Genomic DNA, 10,563 nt, shown 5'->3' on the forward strand with positions numbered 1-10,563 from the left:
CTTTCAGAATCAGCTTTATTGCCAGGCATGTTTACACATGCGAGGAATTTGTTTTAGTGACATAATTGGCAAAATGATTCCATGATTGGCAAAAATAATGAGACCCACAAGGCATGCAAAACCTTTTTACCCCAGTAAAATTAAATTCTCTTTAGAGATGTATTTCTTTTTCTCAGTTAAGTTGATTTTTAAGCTGATTACTGTATTCACTTTGTTACTATTTATATGAAATTCCAATTTACATTTACAATCCTCTGTTTGAAAAGTCTACAATTTTCCATACAGGTTTCCATATATGACAATAAAGCAAAGAATTGCCATAAATTAGACCAGAACCAACCCCACCTAATACTAAAACTCCATTCACTGTATATTATGTTACTATAAACATACGCAGCAGTAACAATTAACAGCAATTATGAGAATAAGGAGAGTTGGGGTGTATAAACTAAATTTATTTTCAATTTTGTCTGTATTAAACACTGAGGAGTAAAAATATTCTATAATTACAAGATTTTAAAAATAGCTTTCATTATGTCTTCAACTTTTATCTGCTTTTAAATGGTGTACTTTCAAAAACCTTCTTGCACGTGATCCCATGTATGGTTGAAAACAAGGTCTGTACTTTAAGCTAGTAATTACCTTGAAATTTCTTGAAGCGTTATCTGTTTGGATAGGAAAGAAATATATAACCACAAATCACTTTCAAACTGATGTTTTTATTGTCTACAATGTAGAGAAAGATTTCATGTCATCCAAGCTGTCCTTAATTGCTGGCCATGGCCTGTAAACAGTAAAAAATACATTTTGCTTAGACACAGTGCTATTTGATATGATTTTCTAGCATAGAACATTTCTAGTGTTCATCAGCAGAACATTAATAAACTTACATTGCTGATCCAGCTGATGTAGGAGCTGACTTGAGTAAAGACTGTCGGCTTCTTGGGGTAATTGCAACTCAGACCAGAGCCAAAGCTCACAATACCATGGACTTCCCAGGCACCATCAACATTCTGGCAGTTCAGGGGGCCACCAGAATCACCCTAAATCATATAACACCCAGGTAGGTTAAATAGATACTCTGAAAACATTTATAATCTAAACAAACACATGCAGTCCCTTTCAAGTGAGAGCCAGGGCATCAGAACACAGAATTTATAGAAATAACAGGTTTGTTTATAATGTGACATGAATGTAACTCAATGCCCAACTTTGTCCAATAGGTTTAGCTGTTCATAAAGCATTTCACAGGCAACACTTACATTGCAGCCAGACACAATGCCATCTCCTCCAGCACAGACCATAGTGTCCTTAACTTGAGATCCCCACCAGTCAGGTTTAGTGCAGGTAGCAAAGTCAACCACAGGGAGAAGAGCCTGCTGCAGGATATCTGCAATGGGGCCTCCAGCTAGAGAAGGAGGAAAATAAAAATTATATAACCAAATCTCCAAACGTCTGGAGCACCAGAATGCTATTATCTCAGATGCTAAAATACTTGAACATGAGGAGATTAGTGTAGCCTGTGTAAAAAGAACTACAGTTGTTTTTCATTTGTTTATTTGTTTTTACACTGAATTATTTTCTAATGTTAAAGTCTTTAGTGTAATGGTCAGTAGTGTGCAGGAAGCTCACTCTTCATGCGTCCCCAGCCAGTGACGTAGCAGGGAGCGTTATTGGGCAAAATGTAACCTTCCTCGGGAAGACATGCAGGTGTGATGGTATCACTAACGGTCACAGGGGTCTCCAGCTTCACCAGGGCGATGTCATTACTGTCACACATATGCCATAAAATAGGTCTCAATTAGGAACAGATACCAATATTAATATTATTGTAATATTTCCCAAATCTCAAGACTGTGTCGACTGTAAAATATAACTATGTAATTCCATCAGCTTTTATGATAAATATAATATCAGCAGTAAAGTATATTTGAAAAAAATTTGTTGGAAAAACTCTAAACCCTGCTATAAATTTCACTTCTATTACCGGATAAGGAAAGCATTCCACTTCTCATGGACGATGATCTTGCCAGCATTGATTGCCAGAGAGTCATTCTCTTCCAGCTTCAGGTTGTGTTTGCCAAGGTAAACTCTGTAAGTTCTGCTTGAGCTGCACAATCACAAAAGATACAGCTAAGTCACAAAATTTGATACAATCTGTGTTAATACTATTTTTGAACTTGATATATATATTTTTAAAAAATTCCCCAAATTTCCCACCAGTTCAGTCACCTGCCAATTCTCACCCATAACACTCTTTTCTATCTACTAACAGGAAATGGTGGAATTGGAATTCTTCCTCAGAGACATGCTAGACCTGTCATCTGTATGTTTTAGAAATGCTGCACATGCTGTGTCACAGGGGGAAATGACTATCTACACAGGTACCTATAATGAACTAGTATCTTTGTGATTGACAGGGAAGATGGGAATATAAAGAATGTAGATTACAGCCTGGCACGATTTTCTTTTTAGTCCCAAGCTTGACATATTTGCATTTTATTACCGCAATCTCTGTGGGTTTTTAGCAGGGAACAAATCTCCATGTTTACATTTACAGTCCAACATCAGGTTTACTTTGAGTGTTATAAAGTGATATTGTGTAACTTGGCTATTACCTAATGCAGTGAGCAGCAGTCAGAACCCACTGGTCAGAGATCAGAGTTCCTCCACAGGTGTGGTACCAGTTGCCATTACTGGTATACTGGAGAGAGATCTGTAGAAACGAAATTAATGAATGAAAGCATTTTATGTACGACAGCATGAAAAGTAGCTTTAGAATCAAATCTAGTTTAACTATGTAAAGTAGTGTACTGTAGCTTCTTTTATTTAAATGCAGACAATATAAATATGTGACTCACCTGCCAGGGCCAGCTATGGGGACGGACATCCTCACCACCCACAACCCTCTTTACAATGGGAGGAAAGGTGGGCAACCCACATCCATAAGCTAAAAAAGACAAAAATAATCCAAGCACTGAGAGATATTGTCTATTGCAGTAGTAACATATACAGTACAAGAGAAACACAAATCTGTGAGCATCTCAGAAGATACAGGATTCTTACCTCCAACTACCAGAAAAGCTAGGACAACAAATTTCATCATGTTTGTGTCTTCCACTCTTTTCAGCTTCCACCTGGAGTTTATATACTCTGAGGCAGCAACGAAACTTGACCACTGGGAAAATTTTCTGGAAAATCAAATAAACACAACTTAGCATGATTCACCTTGAACTGCTATATATCTAATCAGAAAAGCTAACATCTGTCAGAAGTGCAGAAGTTTCACATCTTTGGGTGTCCACAGAATCCACTTCACTGATGAAATTAACTCATGCTTGTAACAATAACATTAAGGAACAATGTATATTTTAAAAAAAAATACCCATACATACACATTTTTTGATCATGGATGTGTTGTTGTAGTAGACGGTTTTGAGCTTATGCTTACACTGTAAGCCGTATAATGTTTCTTGATGTCAGCTGTGTATTTCACAGGACAAGTGTACAGATAAAGATAATGTAATATTTTCAGACATTTATCTACAAAACTAAACAGGCTCCATTGGCAGAAGTGACAATGTACATGGAATTTACAGGTTTTAGGACTGTGTAATTAGGTATATAAAGTGCATGCTTGCATCAGCTACAGTATGTTCGCCATGAAGCTCTTGATATTGGCTTTGTTCTTTGTTGGTGGTAAGAGAAGCATTATTTTCTATCTAATAAAATAATAAATTTTTATTATTTATGAAGAATTTAGGTTTTATTTAGCTTGTTTAAAAATAGGTCTAAAAATGTTACACTATGGTTCAATGTAATCCTGGGAGTAAAAGAAAAATAAGTATATGTGCAAATTATGGATAAATCATGTCAAAGATTTTTCCACCATCAGAGTGAATTTACCATGTATAAGAATTAGAATCACAGACATTACAATCAGAAACATTTTAGGAAAAAGAAATAGCAAGCAAGAGAATTTAGCTATGTTGTGGAACATTCATGAAACGAGTTACATTATACTGTACCTGGTATCATCAGTTTTCTGTCATCAATCTCTCTTTTTCTTTCTTGAAGTAATAAGATCACGTCCCTGCAGTAAAGGAATGCATTAATGTAAACCTGTATTTTGTTGTGTAGTCAGCATTACTGTTGTTAAAGGAAATAAATCCATATCATTTGATTAACCATAATCAATCTTTTTTTAATGCAAAGTATTATATGAAACATCATAGATTTATATGCATATACTGTACATCAGTGTATATGCATCAGTGATGGTGCATTAAATCATGTGGATGTTTTAAACAGCCTATGGGTGTGGGCTGCCCACCTTCCCACCCATTGTGAACAGGGTGGTTGGAGGTGATGATGCTCGAGCCAACAGCTGGCCCTGGCAGGTACTGTTCATTGTAGAGTTTATTGTATGCTTTGGGACTGATTACAAATGTACTCACATTTCTTGTGTAATTTGATTAGCTAGTCAGCTAGTTTCTCTTGCTTACCAATTCCTCTTTTATTTTGCAGATCTCTCTCCAGTACAAAAGTGGCTCCAGTTTCTATCACACCTGTGGAGGAACCCTGGTTGCTGACCAGTGGGTTCTTACTGCAGCTCACTGCATCGGGTAAGAGATTTCTTTTACTTAATTTTAATTCAATGACGAACCATCAGAGTTGAAATAATGTTTTAAAATGACTGCTTTTAATTGATAAACATATTGATGAGACGATAAATGAATTCAGAATGAAAGCATGAAAGCAGGTCTACTAAACTATGCATGTGGTCCAGCAGCAGTCGAACCTACAGAGTGTATCTTGGCAAACACAGCCTGAACACTGCCAATGAGAAGGGCTCCATTGCAATGGATGTTGAGAGGATCTTTGTTCATGAGCAGTGGGACTCACAGAGAATCAGGTCAGTGACTAAAATATAGTAGCAGCTTTTACAGTTTGTTCATGTTAAGGCATCTTTATTTTGTCTTCTTTTTTATGGTTAATAAGTCTACTAATTTTTTCAGGAATGACATTGCCTTGATCAAGCTGAAGAGCCGTGTACAGATTTCCGACTCGATCATGCCTGCCTGTTTGCCTCAGAATGAACTGGTGCTGCCTGGTGGCACCCCCTGCTATGTCACTGGCTGGGGCCGTCTTTGGAGTGAGCTGAACTCTTCAGCAACTTTTTTTTTTTTAAAATTGGATAATCCTTATTTCTTTCAGGAGTCGACATTAAACCCTAATCTCTCATTCACTCTATTATTCCAGCTGGAGGCCCCCTTGCAGATATCCTGCAGCAGGCTCTGCTCCCTATAGTCGACCATGCTACCTGCAGTAAGCCTGATTGGTGGGGCAGTTTGGTCACTGAGAAAATGGTCTGTGCTGGAGGAGATGGTCAGCTGTCCAGCTGCAATGTAAGTGTACTTTTTGTGTTCCCTTATTGCAATGTGTCATTTAATCTTTTATTTCATATGCACAGGGACAAGACGTGACCTAATGGTTAGAGAGTCTGACTCGTAATCCTAAGGTTGTGGGTTCGAGTCTCGGGCCGGCCATGACTGAGGTGCCCTTGAGCAAGGCACCGAACCCCCCAACTGCTCCCCGGGCGCCGCAGCATAAATGGCTGCCCACTGCTCCGGGTGTGTGTTCACGGTGTGTGTGTGTTCACTGCTGTGTGTGTGCACCTTGGATGGGTCAAATGCAGAGAACGAATTCTGGGTATGGGTCACCATACTTAGCCGTATGTCACGTCACTTTAAAGAACCTGCACCACAAACGCTTGTATTCATGCCTTGATGTGTCATCTATCACAGATATAAAGAAAACATGCATTAAACACTTCTATAAGTTCTACTGTATTTTTAAATAAGAGCAAATTTAGATTTAATCCCTCCGGGATTAATCCCTCCTTAAACTTTCTCTGTTATTTTAATAGCTATCTTATAGTTGTTTCCATCAAGCAACTTGCTCATGCAGCAAGTTGCTTGATGGAAACAACTATAAGATAGTTATTAAAATAACAGAGAAAGTTTAAGGCAAATAACTTGTGCCATACATTAAAAAAACATTTAGCATGTTCTGCTAAAAGATGCAGAAGCCTACAACATAGAGTTTATGTATTAGAAATGGGTCAAAATTAGAACCCTTTGAGATAGTTCATTTAAACCCTTAACTTTGCACAACCTTTAAAGAAGCAGTTTTCAAGAGTGTTATGCCAAGGTATAAGTCTAACAACAAGTGACACAGTGTGATAACTATCTCAGCAAGTCACAATACAGCAAGCACACCTACACATGCATGCTAACACATATGCTATTCCATAACTTCTACAAACATGCTTGTAATCATGTTGTACAGGGTGACTCTGGTGGACCTCTGAACTGTAAGAGATCTGATGGTGCCTGGATGGTTTATGGTATTGTAAGCTTTGGCTCCAGTATGGGCTGCAACTACTACAAGAAGCCTTCAGTTTTCACCCGTGTTTCTGCCTACATCCCTTGGATTAACAATGTGGGTGTACCAACATTTTACACATTTATACATTTTATACAGCAGTCTTCTATACAAGTGTCTTCTTACTAATACGTTATACACAGTTAGATGTGTGTTATTGTGTTCACTTAGCAACCCTGTGTAGTTTCTGTAGAGAGCATCTGATGCTTATCTCAATGCTTAAGTTCAAACAGTAATTGATTCTTTTTCCTTTCTAGGTAATGACCACATATTAAACTGAAGTGTGCTCCATGAACAAATAAAAATATCTAATCAATAAAAGAGATTCTTTGCATTGTTCATCTTCTTTCTTTGGTTTTCCCACAATTTTCTAATGACAATATGTACATATCAAAAATCAATGAACACAGTATATACATCCATTAAAGGGTTAGTGTGTCATTAGCTACTGTACATATAAACAAAATGATGTGCATGTGAGTGTGTGTATGATTATTAAAATATATCATATAATAAATAATTATAGGATGTGGTATAATAATGTTTTTAATGCATCAAATATTTAAAATTAAGTAAATACATTAATTAATTAACAGCAGCAACAACAAAACATTTGAATGCAAACAAAAAAGTCTGATTAAAGTCATACAAACATTATAGTATGGATGCATATTTTACTGTATATGTATCTGTGCATTTGTGTTATTTTTTATTTTAAATAATTTTTAGTTGGACTTCATTATTAGGTCCAAATCAGTGTATTAGATACACATGCAGAACTAGTTGCTGAAATGCGTATGTACAACTGTGTCCTGTTAGGTTATGTCTTAAACAGCACTTTGGCCTACTAAGTAGTACTCCAGAGTAGTGGGCTACTCTCCCCAGTGGGATGCTACGATAAGCACGCTCTGTAGTGCTAGCGCGTGCGATCTGGACGCGTGGTTTCCCCTAACAGTGTTGCCATGACGCCGGTATACACTTCGGCTCGTGACTTCACTTCGGTTCCCTGAGGATTTAGACTGTCGAGTTATGTAAACATTGTTACTTTAAATCGAGAGAATTTCATTCCGACAAATGACACGTATCAAGAGAAAATATATGCATGCGAAATATAAACTAAGCGACACCTATATGACTGCTGAAGTTTATATGTGTATTCTCTGAAGCTTAAAATGAAGGGTTACCTTAAAACTTTAAACTGGATATTTAAACTCCAACCCAAGAGCACTACGGTGGGAAAACACAGGGATTCAGATCTATGCCTCCAGGTAACATAAATAAAACTTTTTTGGCTGATATTTCAACAGACAGTTGTTTTGTTTCTTGATGCTATATAACTCAACCCAGTCTAATTTACTGTACTTCTGATCTCTTAAAAACAAACAAACAAACAAACAAACAAACAAACAAACACACAAAAGGCATGTCCTTTCTCTTACTGTCAGAGGAGATTTAATTTTAAGGACTTATTTCAGGTTACATGCACTGTAAACTCAGAGGTCCTTGGAGCTGTGTGGCAGCAATAGAAATCACCTTGGCTTTAAAAAATGTGGCAAAAGTGGCATCAGTTATATATTATTTTAAATGAATGCAAACAATTATTGTAAACAAATGAATGTAAACAAAATTATTGAAAAAAAAAAGAAATGTACTTATTAGGAATTCTCATAAAGAGCAAGATATTTAAGCCCCAGACGTGGTTGCCTGAGGTTTGTCTGTAGACGCATCTGTGCTCAAAGTATTGAGCCTAAATCAGAGCTTTAAATCAATTAACTGTTGTGGAAACTCAAAACCTGGTGAGTTGGGCACAGACAAGCAGATCATGAAAATTTACTAGTGACTCCAGCAGAGTTAGGCATTATAGGAAGAACCTTAGTGCTTTTATTTTCTCCAGTAGGTGCTGATCATTTTGAAAATACTTAAGAAAATTATTAATTTTTTTTTAAAAACGTTGTGCTAAAACAACATCTTAACATTTTTGTTCAATTTTCAGAATGGTGCAAATAACTATGGAGTTGGTTCTTACAACTAGTATTAAAATGGTATAAATATTGTACTGTTATGACATTTTTATGGCTAAAAATGTCCTATACTTTTACTTTTATAGAATAGTGGTGTTGATGAGCACCATGCGATTATTGAATGGAATGAGATGGAGCACTGCTATGTTCTTAATGACCTGAACTCTGCCCATGGAACTTATGTCAATGATTGTTGCATACACAATGCAGCAGTGCGTCTTACACCAGGGGATGAGATTCACTTTGGTTATGGAGGCTCAACTTACAAGCTCTTTGTGGATCCTGCAAACCCAGTAAGACATATTAAAATGCACCTTTTAGAATCTTTTGTTTAGAAATGTCCTCAATTAGATTTATTTTCTGAATATTTCTAGTTAAAGACTGTTCCATTTCACATTTGGTCATGATGTTTCATTTCCTTTTCATATTCACTCAGCTCCCTGTTATGCCAATCCAGTCTGTGGCTTCTCCAGTTGGAGTAAGGAGTCATGCACTGCCCTCTTCTGTTACTCCTCATCCTCCTCGCAGGCCTCGTCCTGCAAGTGCAGGAGCTAAACGCAGCAGTTTGGGTACAAATGTCCCAGAGTACAATGGCGCCTATCATAGACCAGGTAGAGGTTATGTTCTACTTTTCCATTTATTAATACAATTTGACAACAGTGAGAACTGTGTAAAACCCATCATTTATCTGGGATGGTAAATAAAGGTTTATTAAGGAATATTATTATACCATTATTAAATTGTAGTATGATTAATATTCTCTTTATTGCCATAGGAAGCTTGGCCAGCAGCATAGGAAGAGGACTGATTTTTAGAAATGTAAGCATGTCCCAGAGCTCTCAGAGCATGCAGGACCACTTACAGGGCAAGGTGGGCATGACTCCAGGGTTTTTCAGCTTAATCTATGTCTACTGACTGTTGTATGTCTGATCACATTTATGAGCGATCATTTTTCCCTGTACACATTTCCCTGTACTGTGATGAGAATGAAACACCTGTTTATTCAAAACATACACTATGTAGACACCTCGCAATCATGCCCATATGTCTAAAAATATCATTCAAGATTTAGTCAGGATTTGTGGTCTACAATATCATTAATGAGCTTAGGCAGTGATTTTGGATGAGGAGGTATGGAGTGCAGTCAGAGTTCTAGTTCATCCCTAAGGTGTTTAGTGGAGTTAAGCAGGTTTCCACAAACCTTTTTGGACAAACAATGTATAATAAAAGTCTAAAGGCAGTTGCTGAATTATGTAACCAGATAATGTTCATTATGTAGGGCTTTGCATTAACATAAGTTTGTACAAGAAAAGAGGATTTTTGGATGAAATGGTGTTTGAATAGAGTCAGAAGGGATCACAATCATGCAGAACATAACAGATTCAGGGGAACATTAAAAGAATTTTCACTTAATTCCTTAGCAGAGGTGAAATATAATTAAACATACAAAGCATAAATTGTTGCATTCATGAATTGCATGCAGAGAGAGAGAGAGAGAGAAAGAGAGAGAGAGAGAGAGAGAGAGAGAGAGAGAGAGAGAGAGAGAGAGAGAGAGAGAGAGAGAATAAAAAGATCAGATAAAGCCTCAGGTGTGGCACAAGAAGCATCACAGCATAGCATTCTAATATTTCAGAGACTTACTTTCTGCAGTTACTGATTGACCCACATGGACTCTCTAAATTCTATACCAAAGATACTGAAGACTTAAAACTTCTAAGAACTTCTGTCCTATACTTTTCCCACAGCTTCTATTTTTCTTCTACAACTACATACTGCAATTATTTGTATAAGTAAGTTATCTAGAAGATTTCCCCCAGAGTATGGTTTCTCTATGGTTTCTTCTTCATGTTGTCTTAAGAGGTTTTTTTTTTGCCATTGTTGCATCTGGCTTGCTCAATAGGGTTCTGAAGATACATCTGATTTTCTATAAATCCCATTTTTTTATAGGAAGAAAGCTGGATGAGATGTAGGGAGGACCAGAGTCGTGTTCTTGCATCACAGAGTGAAGCTCAAAGGAAGGAGTGCATGATCTCAGCTCTGAGGGAAGAGGTGTCAGCGCTCCGATTGCAGGTCTCTCAGAGCAACCAGAATGACC

At 37.1% G+C, this 10,563-nt stretch overlaps 3 protein-coding genes across 4 annotated transcripts in view; 2 read left to right on the forward strand and 1 right to left on the reverse strand.

The window, feature by feature from the left end:
• Window positions 1-699: 699 nt before the first annotated feature.
• ela2l (elastase 2 like) lies at window positions 700-3,185 on the reverse strand. The gene is made up of 8 exons (XM_027166765.2): window positions 3,067-3,185; window positions 2,862-2,950; window positions 2,619-2,716; window positions 1,988-2,110; window positions 1,633-1,769; window positions 1,263-1,408; window positions 891-1,043; window positions 700-784 (listed from the first exon to the last, which is right to left on the reverse strand). Exons 1-8 carry the CDS (start codon window positions 3,104-3,106, stop codon window positions 767-769), a joined length of 804 nt encoding a protein of 267 aa, XP_027022566.1. The 5' UTR covers window positions 3,107-3,185; the 3' UTR covers window positions 700-766.
• Window positions 2,264-6,786, forward strand: LOC113655917 (chymotrypsin-like elastase family member 2A). Of its 2 annotated transcripts, none has more exons than XM_047823020.1 (8): window positions 2,264-2,384; window positions 4,312-4,400; window positions 4,528-4,625; window positions 4,793-4,915; window positions 5,019-5,155; window positions 5,263-5,408; window positions 6,352-6,504; window positions 6,705-6,786. In XM_047823020.1, exons 1-8 carry the CDS (start codon window positions 2,279-2,281, stop codon window positions 6,720-6,722), a joined length of 870 nt encoding a protein of 289 aa, XP_047678976.1. In that variant the 5' UTR covers window positions 2,264-2,278; the 3' UTR covers window positions 6,723-6,786. The 2 variants fall into 2 exon arrangements, with proteins under 2 accessions (XP_047678976.1, XP_027022565.1); XM_027166764.2 differs by lacking the exon at window positions 2,264-2,384 and adding an exon at window positions 3,578-3,699.
• A 590-nt stretch (window positions 6,787-7,376) lies between these two features.
• fhad1 (forkhead-associated (FHA) phosphopeptide binding domain 1) overlaps window positions 7,377-10,563 on the forward strand; it is a 17,832-nt gene continuing 14,645 nt past the window's right edge. Inside the window, exons 1-5 of the mRNA XM_027166822.2 lie at window positions 7,377-7,715; window positions 8,555-8,761; window positions 8,905-9,079; window positions 9,244-9,338; window positions 10,416-10,563. The exon at window positions 10,416-10,563 is cut by the window's right edge and continues 80 nt beyond it. Of these exons, the coding sequence (XP_027022623.2) occupies window positions 7,620-7,715; window positions 8,555-8,761; window positions 8,905-9,079; window positions 9,244-9,338; window positions 10,416-10,563 (721 nt within the window). The 5' untranslated portion in view covers window positions 7,377-7,619. The remainder of the gene's footprint in view (window positions 7,716-8,554; window positions 8,762-8,904; window positions 9,080-9,243; window positions 9,339-10,415) is intronic.

The sequence above is a fragment of the Tachysurus fulvidraco genome, chromosome 14 (genome assembly GCF_022655615.1).
Source record: "Tachysurus fulvidraco isolate hzauxx_2018 chromosome 14, HZAU_PFXX_2.0, whole genome shotgun sequence".
Taxonomy (NCBI): Eukaryota; Metazoa; Chordata; class Actinopteri; order Siluriformes; family Bagridae; genus Tachysurus; species Tachysurus fulvidraco.